At 42.2% G+C, this 22,989-nt stretch overlaps 1 protein-coding gene across 3 annotated transcripts in view; it reads left to right on the top strand.

The window, feature by feature from the left end:
* LOC145354482 (sideroflexin-3-like) overlaps positions 1-22,989 on the top strand; it is a 57,834-nt gene that overhangs the window by 16,408 nt on the left and 18,437 nt on the right. For all 3 annotated transcript variants that reach the window (XM_080205879.1, XM_080205880.1, XM_080205881.1), the window contains exons 3-8: positions 381-550; positions 4,621-4,791; positions 6,603-6,701; positions 8,999-9,074; positions 12,004-12,089; positions 14,759-14,886. In XM_080205879.1, coding sequence (XP_080062005.1) covers positions 387-550; positions 4,621-4,791; positions 6,603-6,701; positions 8,999-9,074; positions 12,004-12,089; positions 14,759-14,886 — 724 coding nt within the window. In that variant the 5' untranslated portion in view covers positions 381-386. The remainder of the gene's footprint in view (positions 1-380; positions 551-4,620; positions 4,792-6,602; positions 6,702-8,998; positions 9,075-12,003; positions 12,090-14,758; positions 14,887-22,989) is intronic.

Here is a 22,989-nt window from a genome sequence, read left to right as displayed (position 1 = left end):
AGTTGGGTGCAATTTGCCTTCAAATTAAATTAATTTTACTAATGTTTAGTAACTATAGCACACAAAAAGCCAAAAATGTCCAAGCAAGCCAAAAGCTTGCCTGATTTCAAGAAGAAATTAAATATAGCTCTTGAGGCTAAAGATGTCAAGTGATACTGGGGGGAAGGTGGGATCAGGATATTGAATTTAATGATCAGCCATGATCAGAATGAAAGGCAGAGCAGGCTCAAAGGGCTGAATGGCCTACTCCTGATTCTACTTTTTATATTTCTATGATGTAAATTTGGAACAGCTTGTGAAAAAGTAATTATGTACTCAGCTGAAGTTCTTGTGGCTTGTGACAGCTTGCCACTAAGTTTTTTTGAATTTTGTTTCTTCAGTAAAAGATGTCTCAGGACGTGAGGTCTGATATCGATTTAAAGGAGCCAAGATGGGATCAGGGGACCTTCATGGGACGAGCAAAGCACTTCTTCATGGTGACTGACCCCCGCAATGTCCTACTCTCCAGTGAAACATTAGAAGCAGCAAGGACCATTGTAGAGAACTACAAGTAAGACCCTGGGAAATATTAGCATCGTGCTCTTGCCTCAACACTTCTCTTTATTAGCTATAAAAGGAACATTGTGTCATATCTGATGCAATGTAATTCTATTTAAGATATTCTTAACTTTCTATTCCATTGGAAATCTTTTTGTTCCTCTCTGTGTTGTCTGGCCTCCCCCTAAATTATTTAATAATCTGTAAGGATTTATTTGCAAAGCAGATAAATACAAGTTATTGTTGCTAATGTCATTTTGAATATAATCAACATTCTTTGTGTTGATGAAGGCGATGTGTTACTGCATGGGAATGGAACACAATCACTGCAGACACCAAGCGCAAAGTCAACTGTAGTACGGTTTGGTGGACAGCAAAACACTTTATTTTGCCCCAATCCATACAGAGCAGCCTGAGCTAGTCCCATGTTTTCCTTTTAGCCCCTGCCATTTTGAGATTAATAATGTTGCATTAAATCAGGATGGCTTCTGCAAGTCTCAGCCATTGCGCTGATCAAAGACTGTTGAAACTCACCTCCCTTTCAGACTTTCATCCTGTCAATTTGGCAGCATTAAAACTCATATTCCTAAAATGGTTCCTGTGCAATGCAATGAAACACGTACAATCTGGGGTTGGGAAGACAGCCAGGAAAGTCTCTAGATCTGCAAATCCAAATGGACTATCTTGCATTCTGCCCTTGAAAAAGACAGGCAAAAGATGCCGTGATCTCCATGGATCCAGCCTTGGCAACGTCTTTGGGCCCCACCCTCAGGAATGACGGCATAAAACACACCCTGCTTTTTTTGTGACAAAATATCAGAAGACCTGGAGGGAAAACCCACTTGTTTCCCTGGCGAGGAACACATTGGTTTCTCTGGAGAGAAAACCCTGCCTGTTTACCTGGGGAGAAACAAATCAGTTTTCAATCAGTACCTGACATTTTTGGGAAAACTCTTCCCAAAATGTCAACTGGGCTGGGAATCGTGTAGACCACTGGCTACGCTGCTGGCTTTTCCTGCCAAATTTGTGAACGTTTTGAAAAAAAAATCCCCAGAAGGCAGGTATCATGTGGCGGGACGGGCTCTGAATGAACAATATTGGCTTTCAAAGGATTGGGCCATCCTCCTTAAGTTACTGGTGGGGAACAGTCGAGCAAGGAAGTCTCAGTGGTGTAAATGCTGTTTTGGGTTTCCTCTTCGATACTCCGCGCCACCCCCATCTGCTATTCCCACCTGCTGAAAACAAGGGTGGAGAATACCCCCATTGTCAGTGGCCATAATCATTGGGAATTCTCCCAATTCTCCAGGCATGAACATGACTAGCGTGTTCTTATATAATGCCAATTAAAATCTATTAATTATTAAATACAAATAACTCATTTTTGTAGCAGCTTTCACAACTTGGGGGTCCCAAAATAGCTGCTTTTACTTTATTGGAAAATGTAGCAGCCAATTTGCATATAAGGTACTGGAAATGGCTGTTAGATGAATAACCAATTTTCTTTTGGTGAGTTTAACCGCAAAATGTATATTGGCCAGGACACTGGGGGAATTCTCCTGCTCTTCATCTTCACATAGTACCGTGAAACCTTCTGATGTTTTCTTCAGCATCTCAGTGACAATCCAGCACTGCTTCAGCACTGTATTGAAGTGTTAGCCTAATTGTGTGTTCAGGCCACTGAATGAGACCTATGATCTTCACATTCAGTGTTGAGCCAACTGGCACTGAGGAAGAACTGACTCCAGTTAATTAAAATTAAAAATGAATCATAAAATTACTTCCCTTCCCCATGTCTCAGTGGATTAAGATACTGAATAGCTAAAACAGACCATTCATTGATCTTGGCAAAGTGGTCAGTGAGGTCACAACAAATATCCTCAGCACCCCATGGCAATTTAAGGAAAAATGGTTCAAAGGTCCCACTTCTGTTGGCTATCCAAACACTCCTGCTCAAATAGCATGTTAGCTGAGGTCAGTATTCTGACTCCCCTGGCCAAACTGCCTACCAACACTTCCTGTCTAGACTTGCATAAATAGTTATCTAGGCCTGGAGCCAGAGGACAACCAGCACTGAAGAAATTATATCCCAGCTAAGGAAGTGGAGATTAGCAGGAATGACGTCTGGCAAACTGGATACGAGTTACCATGTCGAATGGCTAAGTGTTAGGTTTCAGATATAACTAATCTGCTGCAGAAACGCTTAACATTGAGATAATTCAATCATAACATGGAATACATCTTGGCGGTTCTATGTTGCTTTGTCCCTCATTACTAGTGCCTGTTAGCTAACAGAATAAAATTTGACAGAGTGAACATTTTGTCCACTGTTTACTATATAACTAATGCCTAGTGGTGAGTTTAGGAGTAATTCGATCCTGGTTCTGTCTCAAGCAGTCAAATTTATTAACTGTCTTTAATCTAGGAATTAACCACTCTTTCCCAGTGGGATAGCTGAATACATTAATGAAACTTTTAGAGGTTAACACACATTCATTGATGAGAGTTTCCATTATTTGTGGAAGCTGCGAATTGATATTTCAAAGTATTTTACATACGTGCTTCCATCTTCTGAAACCCTGCAGTTGGCAGTGCAGTACTTATACAACTCAGCCAGTTGCAGTATTTCACACTGTTTTTTTAAAATTGCAGTCACTTGGCTTAATTTCAGTAATTAATGTACAGTAGTATGCAATTCTGCCCGTTGCAGAGTTTGACAAGCAATCTTTTTGTTATTGAAACCACTTAAATTCTGTAATTTAAAAAAAATGTGGTTGGTGTATTGAAATCTCACTGAAAGGGAACTGTCAGGCTACCGGACAGGAAAAGTGTTTCAGTTTCATGTTCAGTTTCAATTTCTATTAACTTAGTTACATTTTATCTTGCTCTCAAAGCATGCCATGGGATTTAGTATGGCTTAACTTAAGACGTAACATTAAAATTAATACTATTTTAAAGTTGAAATATGCTAGAACAGGTGAAAAGATTGTCTTTGTTTTTTTCGGTTGCAATAGTGCATCTTCATTATCCTGCACCCAAACGAAAAGCCAGAGACAACAATTACCCAGAACTTGAGAGACTGCTGGTTGGGATTCATTCACAACTTTATTTTATATATCATTATATTGGAGGACTGGCTTTGATACTCGACTGCATGATGTTTGTTTTTTTAGGTGCTGAACAGCCTCCTGTATGGGGAGTAGGAAGAGCACACTGTTAATAAGCCAGAAGTGTGCCACTCGCCCTTTGATATGGGAATTTGAGTCCCCGCTCCACACTGCAACAGGCGTTTGCCCCTTTTATATGTGTGAATAAGGACCCCTTGATATCCGTTTGAAGTCCTTAAACAGAATGCTGCATGCCACAAACAGTACTAAACTGAATGTGTAACTGGGCGATGTAGGAGTGCACTTCCAGATATCATATTAATGGGACATAGGTCATTGATGGCCACAGCCAACTTCTCACATGTCCATGTCCATGTCCATGCTCCTATTCACAGCTTCTGAATGCTACATGTAAAATATTGATACAATGCTGTTAGCTTGCCAATTTTTTTTCATAATTTGTGATCAAAATCTAGATTTGTGAAGGTTCAATGACTTAAAAATGTAAAAACTTGAAGATTTTTTGTTTTTATTAATATGTTGGGGATTCTCCCCCCTTTACCCCGCAACGTGCTCCATAGAGTCCATACTTTGAGATACATTATAAATAGGACCATGTTATTCCATAGCTGGCAGCTAACACTCAGGATGAATGCCACCAGCACCAGGGCCAATATTGAATGTATATCTTTGCAGTTTTTACTTCTCATGCTCTAAACTAAATGAATGAATCAGGCGCTTTGCAAAACAGCAACTTGTAATTTCCCTTTTTTTCAGTAAGTGGCAGTGTTCATAGTGGCAGGGTGTGGTTTGGGGGCGAGCTTGTGGCCACATTTGCAGAATAAAAATTTTGGGTTCCAAGGCAGACCCCATTCCATACTGAGCTCCAAGATCCAGCAGAGCCCAACTGAGTATTAAATCTATCATAACTTTACCCAGCTCAGTTCTGCATACAATTCGGTGTATTGGATTTTTTCAGGCAAGGCAAAGTCCAACCAGGCCTAACTGAAGATGAACTTTGGCGAGCAAAATACATCTATGATTCAGCTTTCCATCCAGACACAGGCGAAAAAATGCTTCTGATTGGGCGGATGTCTGCACAGGTCCCAATGAATATGACCATCACCGGTTGCATGCTGACATTTTACAGGCAAGTTTCAAAAACAAAATATGTGCTTTCGTGGGCTGTTTATAATCTCATCCACTGGTTGAAGTCACAGCTTTTAGAACAAACCAGTTCTGTGTTTAAGTTATTGGCTAAAAGGCCCATATACACCCATACATTATATCACAATTTTGGTTCACTAATGTCCTTTAGGGAAGGAAATCTGCTGTCCTTATCTGGTCTGGCCTAGTTCAAGTTACACCTCAGTGGCATCAAATTCTATTGGCAGTATGAATCTGGCTGAAATATGACCTGGACTTTTATCCTTAGTTATATCCATAAACATAACAAATTAATAAATATTTTACATTTATATACTGTCTCACAGGTCCTCACGATACCCCAAAATGACTTGCACATGTACTGTCGACATATACAAACACTAATCTTCATGCATCAAAGTCCCAAAAGCAACAATGAGACAAATGATTTGTTAATCATTTTGGTAACATTGGAGGTTATGTACTGAGAGAATGTTTCTATTCTTTCGGATTAGTGTCCTGGAGTCTGTTTATGGTGGCACGGTGGACGGCGCTGCTGCCTTATGGTGTGATCGGTGCTGCTGCCTCGCGGCACCAAGGACCTGGGTTCAATTCTAACCTTGGATGTCTGTCTGTGTGTAGTTCCTCCCCGTGTCCTTGTGGGTTTCCTTCCGAATGCTCCGGTTTCCTCCCACAGTCCAAAGATGTGCAGGTTAGGTGGATTGGCTGTGCTAAATTGCTCCTTAGTGTTCAAACATATGTAGGTTAGGCAGATTAGCCCTTATAAATGTGTAAGGTTATGGGGATCGACCTAGGTGAGATGTCCTTCCGGAGAGATGGTGCAGACTCGATTGCCTGAACAGGTTCCTTCTGCGCTACAGAGATCCTATCATTCTGTGAACATCAGAGGATAGCTGACACCTCACTTTAATATCTTATTCTGAAGACAGCACTTCCGACAAGGTAGCACCCTCCTCCGTACTGTAATGAAGTGTCAGCCTCATCTTTTGCTCAAATCTCTCAACATAATTTTTAAAAACAAAAGTTGTACCTTTTTCTGATATTTGTTAATCAAAATGGGAAAGGTGGTTTGCTTTTGCGTCCAAAGTCTGTTGTGTTTAATTTTATTGAAAAGCCAAAACCAGGTAATTTTAATGTTTGCATTAGCTTGATTAAGAATCAGATGTGATGCCAAAGTACTTAAACAAATACCTTGCAAAACTGAGCTTTTGTTTTGTCAGTTTTGCCCTTTCCTTTGTGCACTCTTTTGAAAAAAGGTCAGAGATAGTTGCATGGATGAAGGAGCTCTTTAATTGCTTTGCGTACTTCTTTTGCTATTGTATTAAGCAAAAATGTAACATAAATAGCATTCTTTTAGTCACTTGAGCTTTATCTTCTATATCTGACTGGTTTCAGATTAATCAAAAAGTCGATTTGCTAAACAAGCCAAAGTTGCCTTCAAAACAGTCTATTGATTGGTAATTTTTAATTATGTATTAATTATAATCAGGTACTGGACATTAATTGCTTATATAATGTGCAGATGAATATGTATATGGAATCAAGAATTATGATTGGAGATGCACGTAATGTGTGACTGTAAATAAAAATTTCAGTGTATAAAGACTTCAGTTATACTGTCTGTTGCCCTGACTGAATTATACAATGGCTTTGAGGAGAATTAAATATGAGCCATGAAGAAATAGAGCCTGTAATGGCCAATGTTCCTTGCATATGTGCTTGTGCATTAAGCCCAGCTTCTCTGCTCAGAGCAAGATGTCATTGGCTTCTTAACTTTTACCCTCTTTTTGACAGGACAACTCCAGCGGTAGTCTTTTGGCAATGGACCAATCAATCCTTCAATGCAATTGTCAACTATACCAACAGAAGTGGAGACGCACCACTGACAGTGGGGTGGGTAATTCTGAATCACTTCTAGATGCACTCATGAATGATAACTGACCTCTGTTGTTTTATTTCAATTGCTAGGACACTGATTACCAGTTTTTATAGACCTCTTTCATATAGCATTTGAGTGGCACAGTGGTTAGCACTGCTGTCTCACAGCACCAGGGATTCGGGTTTGATTCCAGCTTTGGGTGTCTCACTGTGCGGAGTCTGTATGTTTTCCTTGTGTTTGTGTAGGTTTCCTGTGGATGGTCCAGTTTCCTCCCACAGTCCAAAGATGTGCAGGGCAGGTGGATTAGCCATGCTAAATTGCCCCTTAGTGCCCCAAGATGTGTAGTTTAGGGAACTTAGTGGGGTAAATACATGGGGATATAGGAATTGGGCCTGACTATGATGCTCTGTTGGAGAATTGGTGCAGCCTCGATGGGCTGAATGGCCTCCTGTACTGTAGGAATTCTATGATCCCAATGAGCTTTTTACCTATTTGAAATAAATGCATGTAGGTTCCTGAACAAAGAAAATTAAATCATGTTCGGTCGTAGCTGCAATCCTAATATTTCTGGAAGAAAAGTGTCCTAATTCATTTCAGTGGCTTTGCAATTCACATTCATGCTTTTGTTTCTCTCTCAGTTTCCATTGATTTGAGCATTTTCAGCCCTGTTCTAACTACACTACAGTACCGTTAATATATCTGGACCGCTCAAATGAGAAAGTTAGTCAGCTGGTGACCTATGATTTTTTTTACATTAGTATTGTTGCGTAGAATGACAGTCTAGTCGTCCAGTGAGTAGCGTTCCTGCTTCTGGGCAAAAATTGGATTTGAGTCCCACCTCAGAATTCGGTAGTCAAGGAAGATGTGTTCATAAAATCGTCAATTAGATTGGGTATTAACTTGGAAATCCTTCCAACACATGCCAGTGGCAGGTAACGAGTGGGGAGTGATTCCTGGTCAGCTTTGTGATAGAAAGAATATTGGAAGTTCAACCATAGCTCCACACTATAACATGCATGTAAAGTGTATGTAGTGCATGGAAAAAAGCTGATTGTACACTGGTTAGTGTGATTCTAAGATTCTTTTAAAATTTGTAAGCCAAAAGATGTTTATTCTGCCTAAATTATGATAATCCGTTCGGATATAGTAGAACACTTGAAAATCAGAGAAAATAACTTGTGTACATCATAGTTTGCATTTTTAAAAATTAACTGAGCAAAAGACTAAGTCCATTAGGGCTAATGTACTGCCAACATACAATCACAGAATATTACAGTGCAGAAGCGGCCCTTCGGCCTGTCGAGTTTGCACCGATGCATGAAAGGCCATGACCTGCCCACCTAATCCCGCTTGCCAGCACTTGACCCTTGAATGTTATGGCGTGCCAAATATTCATTCAGGTACCTTTTTTAAAGAATGCGAGGCATCCTGCCTCCACCACCATCCCAGTGCATTCCAGACCATCACCACCCTCTGAGTAAAAAAGTTTTTCCTCAAATCCCCCTAAACCTCCCACCCTCACTTTTAACTTGTGTCCCCTCATACCTGACTCTTCAACTAAGGGGAACCGCTGCTTCCTATCCACCCTGTCCATGTCCCTCATAATTTTGAATACCTCAATCAGGTCACCCCTCAATCTTCTCTGCTCCAATGAAAACAAGTTTACCCCAGTCCAGCGCCGGCATCTCCACATCATGGCCACCATTGACACCGCAAACTGCCAGCTCCAAGTGGAGAGGATCTCCAGGAAGATTGCGTATATCGACACAGACATCAAGTTTCTACAAAGTTTACCCCAGTCCAACGCTGGCATCTCCACATCATGGTCAACAAAAACAACCCAAGCCTATCCAAGCTGTCTTCATAACTGAAATGTTCCATCCTAGACAGCAATGATCACTTTATATATAGGATTAAACCCCATCCATACTGACCTAATAATACACATTACCTTAACCTAAAAAGGCAACCTGTACTTCATGTAGTCAAAGCTTCTCGGCCTGACATTGCTTAATGGTGCTGAATATGAACAGTTTTGATTGGTGGCTCCTCTACTCACTTGGGATGGTTTCAGCCTTGCCAAATTCATTCCACACAGGGCTCTTGATATAATGAAAAGACACCTATCTTCTATACTGCACTGAATTAAAATTCAGTTACAAAAGAACAATCTACTGGTCTACTGTACCACTCCATTCCAGAACTAAGCCCAACTTAAAATAAATCTTGCTCCGGGTATCCTCTAACTTTGAGAAGTTTGAATGATTCTATATTCATTCTAAATGCTTACTTTCTTTTTAACTCTTTACAGTCAACTGGGTACTGCGTATGTCAGTGCAACAACTGGTGCTGTTGTCACAGCTCTTGGACTGAAGTCTCTCACCAAGGTGATCTTAATAAACTTTTTAAAATTCTGCAGTCTTGCTGGAAAATTTAGCAAAATGTTTTTTTTTTAGTTATTATTTTCTTCTTTGTGCTGCTTTGTAACACACTGGTTAACAATTCTGCACAATTTACTGTTTTTGTTCTTGGTTCCTTCGTGATCACGAGGCCAGAAGCCTGGAATTCACTGATCACTCCCATCACGGGAGCACTATCTTCACAAAGGCTGCTACAACTCCTGGGAGAATGGTGGGGGGAACTGAAGATGTGAAATACTTGCCAGTTGGCCAGTATTGCCCACATCCTGAAAGCAAATGGTTTTGTTCGGGTGGTTTAAAGCAACATAGCTAGGATTGTCAAAGTAGCACAGACAGTAGTTGATGGAAGCCTGTTACACAGTCTGTTAAAGAAAGTTACACCAATCACTAATAAGTTTGTTTGCTGCAGATGGGTAGAGTTAAACAAAGCCTCGTTGATAGAATCAGTGGCATTAATGCTGCTCAGGAGATTATATTTCAAACCTACATGTCAGCTGATAATTTTAAAAAGTGAGGACTCTTGTAATTGCTTCATGCACCCAATTGAGTAAAAGTAACAAGAGACTTTGAGAGGAATTCTCCGGCTGTTCACGCTGAAGTGGGGGGTGGGGGGGGGCACATTCTCCAGTCCAGCTGGCAGTTCACCCCCCTCACGTGAGTTTCCTGGTGGCGTGGAGTAACATCAATGGGAAATCCCAATGACAGCAGCGGGACCAGAAAATCCTACCGCTAGCGAGCTGCATGCTGTCTCCCACCTCTGAGAAGCATGTAGCTGGGAGGCTGGAGAATTTCCACCGCCGCCACCACCACCCCCCCGCCTCCTTTATTCTTTTAACCATTGGATTCTAGAAGGGAAGAAAGATCCATTGTAAGTACAATTCATTGTCTCCTACATATTCACAAAAGTATTATTGATGGAAGAGCATGAATGGAATCGGTGGCATATTTCACCTTTAAACTTAATTGCTCCAAGGTCAGGATAGATCCAGTTTTTATAGCACTTCTATTTAATGTCATTTCATAATAACTTCAGTATAAATCTGATAGTTTAGTTTGCAGTTAAATCTGTATGATAATCAGTTTCATTCTTTTCATCAAAACGGAGACCCTGTGTGGAATTTCCCCGTTTAGGTCCAAATCCCGTGGTGGGGGCGGAAGCTTGCTGTGTTTCCTGCTGATTTGATTTATTATTGTCACATGTATTAACATACAGTGAAAAGTATTGTTTCTTGCATGCTATACAGACAAAACATACTATTCATAGAGAAGGAAATGGGAGTGCAGAATGTATTGTTATAATCATAGCTAGGATGTAGAGAAAGATCAACTTAGTGCAAGGTAGGTCCATTCAAAAGTCTGATGGCAGCAGGGAAGAAGCTGTTGTTGAGTTAGTTGGTATGTGACCTCAGATTTTGTATCTTTTTCCCGATGGAAGAAGGTGGAAGAGAGAATGTTCGGCCATGGAGTCCTTAATTTTGCTGGCTGCTTTGCCGAGACAGTGGGAAGTGTAGACAGAGTCAATGGATGAGAGACAGCGTGGTTTTCCAACAGCATCATCTGCCTCCGACCTCATTAATGATGCACCCAGGGGTTTAGTGTCATATTCTGGGGTGGGTATGATGGCGCGAGTCATTGGGGGGAGGGGGGGGTGGCGATTGGGAAATTTTCAGATGACACAAAAATTGGCCATTTGGTAGATCATGTAGAGGATGTGTGTAAGTTCCAAAATGATATAGATGAGATGATGGAATAGGCAGGAAAGTGGCAAATGGAGTTCGACTCTGATAAGTGTGAGGTAATGCATTTAGGGAGACCAGGCAGTAAAGGGAAAGGATGCAATTGCTCTGGAGAGAGTGCGGAGGAGGTTTACAAAAATGTAGCCGGGCTGGAGAGATTGGAGAGGTTGTGGGAATCCTGAGGTGATATCTGTTGTCAATAAATAGGAATAGGAATATACTGAGAGGAATGGATGAAGTGAGATATCTTGACATGCAAGTGCACAGATCCCTCAAGGTAGCAGTACAGGTAAATAAGATTGTGAGGAAGACATATGGAATGCTCTCCTTCATTGTCAGAGGTATAGAATACAAAAGTAGGGATATAATGATTAAACTGTATAAGACATTGGTGAAGCAACTGGAATATTGTGTGTAGTCCTGGTCACCACATTACAGGAAGAAGGTAATTGCTCTGGTGTGAATGCAAAGAAGGTTTAGCCAGGGCTAAAAGAATATAGCCAGGGCTGGAGAATTTTAGCCAAGGAGAAAGATTGGAGAGGTTGTGGGAATCCTGAAGTGATGAATGGAGGTCAGCAACTGAACAACACAAGGTTTATTTTCCTAACACTGATACTCGCTGTCAGAAGAACTGTAATAAGCCAATGGGGGCCTCCTCTGGAAAGCTCTGGGGAATTGGTGGGGGGGGGGCGCGTTGGTGGTGCATGCAGTTGGGGCTCTCCATGTATGTATGGGGAGGGGGTAAGGGGGAGGGGACAAGAGATCAGGGTACAGCTTAAGAAACATGCCTTGATCTCAGGATTCCCATCATTGCTGGCTTTTTCCAGCCGTACCAGCAGAACAACGTGAGTCAAGCTTGCAGATTTATTTTGCACAGAGTGCTACACCATGTGGGAAGAAAAGCCGACTGCAGGTGGCGAGCTGAGTGCCGGTTTTCTCACCTCAACCAGCACCCTGTGCAAAAAAGGGAAATTACTGCTCTGGTTCTAACTCGTCTGTGGGATGGAGTGGAGATAACAACTGCAGGCCAAAGGCTCCCAGGTTTCCTTTGAAGACAGGAATGAGTGATCACAAATTTCTTGGAACTGATCTTGCCAGATTTGATTGAGTTAGTGATCATTAACGATTAACAGTGTTTCTTTTTTTCTTCTTTCCTGCAGCATTTGCCCTCCCTGGTTGCACGTTTTGTGCCTTTTGCCGCAGTAGCTGCTGCCAACTGTATCAATATCCCTCTCATGCGGCAGAGGTAAGACCACCGCAAGATGAAGGTTGGGAGAAAGGGGCAGCAGGCAGGGTGATGGGGAAGGAACTACGTGTGCTGGAAATCTGATACCAAACTAGAAACAGTGGAAGTATGTAGAAGGTCCATCAACCTCTAAATAAAGGCATGACTGTTTGTACTTCTGACCCTTTGTCAGAGCTGTAGTCTGGAGAAAGAGATAGCCCTATATTAATCAAGCAAAGAATATAGGAGAGAAAAGATAGAGGTAAGGAGTCTGCAATGGCAACTATCATCAATAAAATGCAGTTAATAATTCATCAGCTTCTTGTTTAAAAACATGGAAAGGATGACGACATGTTAGATGACGTTATGGAAGTAGAATTCTATTTGTACTCAAATTTCAAATAGAAAATTTCCACAATTCAAAGAATTTTTAGGAAATAAAAATTATTTTTTCCTGGACCAGGATCTAATTTTGTCATTTGGCTGTCATATAGTTAAAGAAAGATTTGCATCTTATTACTACTTCTCTGAAATGGCATAAAAGGCTTTGGACCACAATGTTCAACGTTGCAATGAAGAGAAAAATGACCCTTTATTCCATTTTTACCAAGTTTGTTTGAGAGTTACATGATGGCCCAAAATATTTCCCTCTCTTCTTTGACTAATGCTTTTGACCTGAACCAATGTGACGGGGGGGGCAGAGTAAACGAGGTTTATCATCTCATTTAAAGGGGTACACTTCTTACAGTTTGCAGCACTGCCTCAATGCTTAAATTCGGCATAAAAAATATGTCAAAGTCATGGAGTGGGGTTGACCCGGCACTTTTGGACTCGGGCAAAATCAATATCAAAAGATTCACACAGTAGCAAGGCTGGCATTTGTTTGAGCTTCAATGATATTGGTTTGTATCTAACAAGCCTGATAAATTTCTAAAGCATTTGGGAACATTTTAGGGGTTCAAAAACTTGGGAGTAGGATTTCTGCATGGTTTCTTCCATAAGATCAGCAGGACACCCAGTGGAAAGAGCTGTGTCATTTTCTCTAGTATTTCAACATTCTTTCACTAGAAGATTGTGAAAAGCCTAGCAGTCATTTTTGGCGTTAATGTGTAAATGAAATTTCTGAGCAGGACCCTAGGGGACTCCTGCACTACTTGCCGTGGCACTGTGGTTAGCACTGCTGTGTCACAATGCCAGGGACCTGGATTTAATTCCTGGCTTGGGTCACTGCCTCTGGAGTCTGCACATTCTCCCCATGTCTGTGTGGGTTTGCTCTGGCTTTCTCCTGCAGTCCAAAGATGTGCAGGTTAGGTGGATTGACCATGCTAAATTGCCCCTTGGTGTCAAGAGGACTAGCTAGAGTAAATGCATGGGGTTATGGGGATAGGGCATGGGTGGAATTGTGGTCAGTTCAGACTTGATGGGCTGAATGGCCGCCTTCTACACTGTAGGATTCTATGATTCTCTTGGACTTTCTGGTGATCACCCATTCTCTCTCTGCCCCTAGGCATTAAGCTGCAGTGTGATCACTTCTCTGAACATGCTGTCCATATAGCTTTCAGCCAATTGGATGCGCCACAATGACTGCAGTTGTTGCTTTGATTTGATTTGACTTATTATTGTCATATGTATTAGTATACAGTGAAAAGTATTGTTTCTTGCACGCTTTCCAAACATACAAAGCATATTGTTCATAGAGAAGGAAATGAAAGAGTGCAGAATTTGAGCTCTGAAACCTGAAACTCAAGGTTCCTGTACATAAGGTCATCTTAGACACCAGTAGCATCCACGACTTTACATGTATCACAGAACATGCATTTCATTCAACTAAGCTGCCCTGCCATGTCTTAAATTTTGCATCTGAGTCAGCAGGTACTTGTGCATATTGTCTAAGCTGCCAGCAATGAGGAAGTGCTGCATTGTAGAAATGCAGTCCTTCAGGTGAGATGTTAAACTCAGGGTTTGTCTGTCTACTCAGGTGGCATTATTTGAAGAAGAGCAGGGGGACTCAACCAGCCAACGTTTACCCTTCAACTAACCATATAAGCCAATGATCTGATCAATTTTCTCATTATTGGCTGCCATTACAACAGTAGTTATACTTTGCTTTGCTGCAAAGCAGCACAGTGGCACAGTGATTAGTACTGCTGCCTCACAGCGCCAGGGACCTGTGTTCAATTCCCAGCTTGGGTCACTGTCTGTGTGGAGTTTGCGCATTCTCCCCATATCTGTGTGAGTTTCCTCCGGGTGCTCCAGTTTCTTCCCACAGTTCAAAGATGTGTGGGTTAGGTGGATTGGCTGTGCTAAATCCCCCCTCATGTCAGGGGGACTAACTAGGGTAAATGCATGGAGTTATGGGGATAGGAGCTGGGTGGGATTGTGGTCAGTACAGACTTGATGGGCTGAATGGCTTCCTTCTGCACTGTAGGATTCTATCTTAGATATTTAGAGGTTAGGAAAGGTACGATTATGTACAAGCTGTTCTTTACATTTGAAGCTATATCTGGTTTGATTACTCTGCTTATATCAACTTGTCGAACATAAATTTGCCATCATTTGAATACAAATTTATTCTCGGAGATGACATCCCATGTCTGTTTATGTTTCTGAAGATATTGCTTCATTATTGCTTACACATAACAAACACAGATTCCTGCTGCCACCCACTAAATATCCTTTTACTTTTGCAGAGAACTTAAGTTTGGAATTCCAGTCACTGATATTAACGGGAATCGACTTGGAGAGTCACCCAAGGCAGCACAGCAGGCCATTTCCCAGGTGGTGGTATCTCGGATTGGTATGGCAATACCTGCCATGGGTGAGTCAGGACTCAATTGTGAGGGCTGTTCTTCTTTTATTTTAAATTGAAGAGGCGCTGCTTGGTTGGTAGAATTGATTCCTGAGCTGGTGTGACTGCTGGGGAGAAGCATCCTCTCCTGGGTTTCCCCCATGGCCCTGCATTGAGATAAACTGAATGTTTTCTCCACACTTTTGTGGCACGTCCCAGCTTTGGGAAATACCATGTTACCTACTTCAGGCTCTAGAAAACTGACTGCAGCATGGCAAGTCACCGACTGTGGTTGGTTGTAGTCAAGTGTGGGAAAGGGAACCTGCAACTTATTTTAGGCCCAAGATTTGCATTGGAAATGGACTGCAGCTTTGCACCCTGGTAGACTCATTAATTTGATGTGCAGTATTCTCCCAACACAAAACTAACATAAGCACTTTACATGCCATATTAGATCTCTCAGTGCATCTTTTCACCTGTAAAATGGAGTGGAAAGGGGCACAGCACAATCTAAGTTCTGGACCATTTTAGTACAAACTCATCTCTAGTTACACCATGCTCAGATTAACACTAGAAAATCAGCAGTGTTTGGTTTTATAAATTCATAAAATTATAGGAGCAGAATTAGGCCATTCGGCCCATCAAGCCCACTCCGCCATTCAATCATGGCTGATATGCCCCTCAAGCCCCTTTTCCTGCCTTCTCCCCATAATCCTTCAGCCAGTTAAAATTTGGTTTTGGTCAACTATTGGAAGCATAAAGCACTTCCTCGATGTGTAGCCTAACTGGATGCAGAATAAATCTGTCTCCACTGTGCGCTAGCAATGTACTTTTAGTTTCAGTTCCAAATGGCCATTTCCTGTTACACCCTTGTGATATTTTATCTATTTCCTGCATCAAAATTCCCTATGGATGCAATGAGTTTAACTCCCAGTTTATAGACTGCTTGAATCAGCATGCTGTAATGTCTACTGCCCGGAGTGCCACTGACAAAACCAATCAAGGTCTCCAAAGAGTGCCTGATCCCACCTGAAAAGGATGGTATGGGGTTGGGGAGACAATACATTTTCCTTAAATATTAAAATTTTTATTAACTTGATCTGTTTGTCAAAGCCCCATTTGAAAACTTCCTGCCGTGTGAAAAGTTAAATGATCCATTTGCAATTTAAAAATGTTTCAGTTGAACACGCCATCCCCAAACTCCATGGATTAGAATTTATGGCCTCACTTGACCGAGACCGGAAAATCCCACCCGACTGACATCTCGATTGTGCGCTCCTCGCCACTTCAATCCCATGGCAGGCAGGATGGGATGTAGAATTCTGGCACACGTGTAGAATATCACAGTCAGAACAAAGAACTTTATAATGTATACAGGTAAATCTTGTCGAGAGTGGAGGAGTATTTATTTCAAGTTTATTTATTAGTGTCACAAGTAGGCTTGCATTAACACTGCAATGAAGTTACTGTGGAAGTCCCCTAGTTGCCACACTCCAGTGCCTGTTCAGGTTACACTGAGGGAGAATTTGGCAAGGAGAATGCACCCAACCAGCACAGTTTTTGAACTGGATCACCTGGAGGAAACCCACGGAGACATGGTGAGGACAGCACACAGTGACGCAAGCCAGGGATCGAAAATAGGTCCCTGGCAGCGTGAGGCAGCAGAACTAATCTTTGTGCCACCATGGTAACTCAAGTGAATCATCCAACCTTAATGTAAAAGTGAAGTTTATTTATTAGTCACAAGTAAGGCTTACATTAACACTGCGATGAATTTACTGTGAAATTCCCCTAGTCACACCCCGGCACCTGTTCGGGTCAATGTACCTGACCAGCACATCTTTCAGATTGTAAGAGGAATCCCATGCAGTCATGGGGAGGATGTGCAAACTCCACACTGACAGTGACCCAAACTGGGAATTGAACTTGGGTCCCTGGCACTGTGAGGCAGCAGTGCTAACCACTTTTCTACTGTGTCACCCCCAGCATGTGGCCTATGGTACTCAAATGTCTTTTAGTCAGGACTCTCCTAATTGAAATATCATAAGTGAAGGGGCTAAAAGGGCATCATCTTGCTATCTTGGCATTGCTAATGCAGTCAAGGTAGAATTAGTTCCCTGTGCCCAGTGCAGATGTGATCTATCCAACCTTATTTTAAGCAGCAGTCATACTTACAAAGGGAACTTGACTGATTCACTTTTTTGCAAGTAATTTCTGTTCATTTGAGGAAAAAACAGTCTGCATCTTCCTTGAAAATGTCACCAGGTTTTTCTTAGTTGCTGAATAAATCACAAAATCTGCAATGTATTTACACTTGATTGGTAAACGCCTATCATCCTCCTGTAAAGATGTCCCGTTTATTCTGATTGAACCCATGGATTCAGCCCAGCTTTTTTGGAGTTAGCAGTTGTTTTGCGGTTATGTCAGGACCATGTGAAGAAAATGTAAAATTCCTTATCCATTCCATGGAAATACTCTGCAAATCCCGACATTTCTTCCATTGGACTCCGCTGAAGTTCAGATTACATTAATTCACATTGCCCACTCGGATTAGGGGTGACGTTTGATTGCATTCCAAATTATTCCTGTAGGAGTGATGCCATTGACAAAATTGCGTAAAAAAAATTTGATTTGATGAATAGGATTTGCCAGGGAGTGCAACACATGCTCACCCTTCTAATACAGTCAATGTTCATGATTATCTGCCCCTATCCCCCATAACATGTTTTCTGCTGGCGAAGGTGGTTTGTTATTGGCCGCTGATGTGATTTTCCAGTCCCACCAAAGTTTATGGTTTTTGTGTGGTTTGCTTGCCAGCCCTGCCACCTGGGAAATGTCATGGGGGATTGCCTTTGTCCCACTAGCAGAAAGGCTGGAAAATCCCATCCAATATCTACAAAGCACAAGTCAGGAGTGCATTGGAATGCTCTCCCTTTACCTGGATGAGTGCAGTTCCAACAACACTCAAGAAGCTCGGCACCATTCAGGACAAAGCAGCCCACTTGATTGGCACCCCATCCGCAAGCATTCACACCCCATCGCGACTGACAAGTAGCGGCTGCATATGTACTGTCTACAAGATGTATTATAGGAACTCATCAATGCTCTTTAGACAACACCTTCCAAATCAATGACTGCTATTATTTAAAAGGACAAGGACAGCAGATATCTGGGAACACCACCAACTGGAGGTTCCCTCCAAGTCAATCATCATCCTGACTCAGAAATATGTTACCAATCCTTCGCTGTCGCTGAGTCAAAATCCTGGAACTCCCTCCCTCGCAGCATTGTGTGTTAACCACCCCATGTGGACTGCAGCAGTTCGAGAAAGCAGCTCACCACCATCACCTTCTCGAGGGGAATTAGGGATGGCCAGTGAATGTTGTCCTAGTCAGAGAAGGCCACATCCTGTGAATTAATTTTTTTTTAAAAGTAGAAATTTACAGTTGTAGTCTTACAAACTGCTGACCTGTGACTGTCACTAGTGGTGCTCATTGGTGGGAGGTAAACAGGATCAATCCAGACAGTCAATGTAATTATAATTTTCAGTCAGCACTTTAATAAGATATAGAGATGTTTCCACAGTATCGTCACGGGAGAGATGAGAACATTGATTGTTACCCTCCAAATCAATTGCGATTGGAAGCCAAGGGAATGAGATTGTAGCTTTATTGTTTTGTAGCAACAATTTTATTCCCCAACTGTTTTTTAAAATTTGGAGGTTGAGCAGCTGTAGTATTTCCCTCTTTCATGTAAGATTGTTTTCCAGAAGGCTGTAGATGCACTCAAGGAATTTTTGGTGATTGTTTAAAGTGTGCACCAAAGCTAATTATATTAGAAAACCCATCCAAAGATTGTGAAACATTATCATTGGCTATAGCCATGACTGGAATATTGTTACCTGCCTTTTAAGAAGAGTCAGTTTAATACTCTCTTTGGAATTTCAGAAATCTTTTGTTTATAATAAGTAAATACAAAATGGTCCAAGTGGTGCTTCAGAATCAAAGACGGTAAATATGCTTCACAATTATGAACAATTGATATTCTGATCTGAATGGCACAATGATTGGATTTGGGAGTGGAATTTTGTGGTGACAAATTTGGTTTGAGTTATCATTTGGTTTGGGCTGAACATTCACCACCAATCTGCATAGTTTGAGTTGGGAAATATTCCGATTCACTGGACCATCCTCAGTAGAAAGGCCCCCAAATATCATGGTCTTCGCTCTGGAGCAGATGGTATAGGTTAGAGTTGGGCTCAGTGACCTTGGAAACAGAACATCAGCGGCTATAGGGGTGGCTGCGTGCTGAGGCAGGTTGGTTAAAGTTGTATGAAAGTCTGTTAAACCCACTCGACCTCATCACCCACTCTCCATGCCAACTTGTGCCAATACTTATCCCAGCCAACAGCATGGCCACTTATAACCACCTGGGGCCATCCAGTTTTATCAAAATGTATTATTATGCATGATTGGCTAAAAGCCCTGACCCAGAAAGGATTATCTCACTAGGGTTTGTTTTAACAAATGGAGAGAACTGTTCACTTTCTTGGATTGACATCTTTAAATGGTTACAGTAAGTTGTTCTTTCTGTGATCTCTACTGTCAATGTCTCAATCATTTGCAAATAAGCAAAGGTCAATCAGACAACCAATAGACTATCAATAACAACGGCTTCAAACTCTTTGCATCTCTTAATCATTTGCAAATAAACACTAAGAGATGTGAAGCGTTTGAAGCCGTTGTTATTGATAGTCTATTGGTTGTCTGATTGACCTTTCACAGTGTTTGAGGAACAGCAGTCTTTTCAAAAAGAGAATGTGTGCTTCTTTTGTCTGAGCCTTTTCACACATGCCATTGTTAATATGTGACTCATTGGTCCTGTACACCATGTATGCTGGGTGATTTGGCATTGAAGGATTGTGAGTTGGCATGGGTGTTATAAGGGACCATCCTGATGAGTGGGGGTGTTCATTAATTGACATGGGGAAGTATTGGAGCATGGGGACATGAATAAGATTGTATGAATTTATCTTTCAAAAAGTTTTCAACTCCAGACTATGGTTCACAACTTCTCTGAGGGGGTTATGACCACAGTAAGAAATCTCACAACACCAGGTTAAAGTCCAACAGATTTATCTGGTAGAACAAGCCACTTGCTTTCAGAACGCTCTCCCTTCATCAGGTGAGTGGGAGTTCAGTTCACAGACGACATATAAAGACGCAAACTCAATTTACAAAATAATGGTTGGAATGTGAGTCTTTACAAGTAATCAAGTCTTAAAGGTACAGACAATGTGAGTGGAGAGAGGGTTGAGCACAGGTTAAAGAGATGTGTATTGTCTCCAGCCAGGACAGTTAGTGAGATTTTGTAAGTCCAGTCAAGTTTTGGGGATTACAGATAGTGTGAATGAACCCAAGATCCGGTTGAGGCTGTCATCGTGTGCGGAACTTGGCAATCAGTCTCTGCTCAGTGACTCTGCGTTCTCTTGTATTGTGAAAGCCATCTTGGACAACACTTACCTGAACATGAGAGGCCAAATGCCTGTGACCACTGAAGTATTCCCCAACAGAAAGAGAACATTCTTGCCTGGTGATTGTCGAGTGGTGTTCATTCATCCGTTATTGTACCATCTGCATGGTCTCCCCAATGTACCATGCCTCGGGACATCCTTTCCTGCAGTGTATCAGGTAGACAATGTGGGCTGAGTTGCAAGTGTATGTACCATGTATCTGGTGGACTCGTCAACAGACTGATCAAGACTTTTGATCCGGACCTTCAGAGTACCCTCCGTGCTCTCATCCCACGTACTCCCCGCATTGGAGAATTCTACTGCCCCCCGAAGATACACAAGGCAAACATACTTGCCGTCCCATCGTACCGGGCAATGGGACCCTGTGCGAGACCTCTGTGGCTACATTGAGGGCATCCTGAAACCCATTTTACAAAGAACCCCCAGCTTTTGTCGTGACACTATGGACTTCCTACAGAAACTCAGCACACATGGTGTTGAACCAGGAGCACTGCTCGTCACAATGGATGTCTCAGTACTCTACACCAGCATTCCCCACAACAATGGCATTGCTGCAACTGCCTCCATACTCAATGCCGACAACTGCCAATCTCCAGATGCAATTTTACAACTGATCCACTTCACCCTGTATCAAAATGTCTTCACCTTCAACAACCAGTTCTTCATCCAGACACACGGAACAGCCATGGGGACCCAATTCGCACCTCAATATGCCAACATCTTCATGCACAGGCTCGAATAAGACCTCTTCACTGCACATGACCTTCAACTGATGCTATACACTAGATGCATCGATGACATTTTCTTCCTTTTCAGACATGGTGAACAATCACTGAAACAACTATATGATGACATCAACAAGTTCCATCCCACTATCAGACTTGCCATGGGCTAATCTCTAGAATCGGTTGTATTCTTGGACACGCGCCTTCTTCAAGGACGGTCATCTCAGCACTTCACTGTACCGCAAGCTCACGGATAACCACACTATGCTTCACTCCTCCAGCTTCCACCTTAAACACATTAAAGAAGCATCCCCTACGGACAAGCCCTCCGTATACACAGGATCTGCTCGGATGAGGAGGATCGCAACAGACACCTCCAGACGCTAAAAGATGCCCTCATGAGAACAGGACATGGCGCTCGACTCATCGATCGACAGCTCTGACGCGCCACAGTGAAAAACCGCACTGACGACCTCAGAAGACAAACATGGGACACGACGGACAGAACATCATTCGTTGTCAGTACTCCCCCGGAGTGTAGAAGCTACAGCATCTTCTCCGGAGCTTTCAACATGTCATTGATGAAGATGAATGTCTCACCAAGGCCATCCCCACACTCTCACTTCTTGCCTTCAATCGTACAACCTCAAACAGATCATTGTCCGTAGCAAACTACCGAGCCTTCAGGTGAACAGTGACCACGATACCATGCAACCTTACCACAGCAACCTTTGCAAGACATGCTGGATCATCGACACGGGTGTCATCATCTCACATGAGAACACCATCCACCAGGTACACACACTTACAACTCGGCCAACGTTGTCTACTGATACGCTGCAGGAAAGGATGTCCTGAGGCATGTTACATTGGGAAGACCATGCAGACGTTACGACAACAGATGAATGAACACTGCTCAACGATCACCAGGCAAGAGTGTTCTCTTCCTGTTGGGGAACATTTCAGTGGTCACAGGCATTTGGCCTCTGATCTTCGGGTAAGCGTTCTCCAAGACGGCCTTCATGACACACGACACACACAGTCGCTGAGCGGACACGGATAGCCAAGTTTCGCACATGAGGATGGCCTCAATCGGCATTTTGGGTTCATGTCACACTATCTGTAACCCCTAAAACTTGCCTGGGCTTGCAAAATCTCACTCGCTGTCCTGGCTGGAGACAATACAAATCTCTTTAACCTGTGCTTAACCCTCTCTCCACTCACATTGTCTGTACCTTTTAAGACTTGATTACCTGTAAAGACTCGCATTCCAATTATTATTTTGAGTTTGTGTCTTTATATGTCTTGTTTGTGAACAGAACTCCCACTCATCTGTTGAAGAGGCAGCGCTCCAAAAGCTAGTGGCTTGTGATACCTAACAAACCTATTAGAATTTAACCTGGTGTTGAGAGACTTCTTACTGTGTATATCCCAACGCTGGCATTGCCACATCGCGGCTACAAACCACAGGTCATGGAGAAGTTGGGCTGACTTCAGGAAAATTCCATTATTGGATCTCACTTGCCATTATTAAATGACCATGGGAGACTCCACAAAAATCATCATTAATAATAAAACAAACTACAATGTTGGAAATCTGAAAGAAAAAACAGAAATAGCTGCAGATATTCAGCACGTTGAGAGAAGAACAGCTAATATTTCAGGTTTCCCAGGAGCTGTTTGATTGATGATGTGTAGGAACTTGCATTTAAGGAATGTGCCAGAAAAGCTTTAATTAGCAAGCTATCAGGTTCCATTCTCTGGATCCATGCAAGAAACAAGTCTCACATTATTACCATACTGAATATAGAAAGTGCTCATGGTGTTTTAGACGTTATTACTAACACCTGTTAATGTATTCTGTACATGGGTTTA

This window comes from Carcharhinus amblyrhynchos, chromosome 17 (genome assembly GCF_965287045.1).
Source record: "Carcharhinus amblyrhynchos chromosome 17, sCarAmb.v2.hapA, whole genome shotgun sequence".
Lineage (NCBI taxonomy): Eukaryota > Metazoa > Chordata > Chondrichthyes > Carcharhiniformes > Carcharhinidae > Carcharhinus > Carcharhinus amblyrhynchos.
This window is presented reverse-complemented; position numbering and strand designations above follow the sequence as displayed.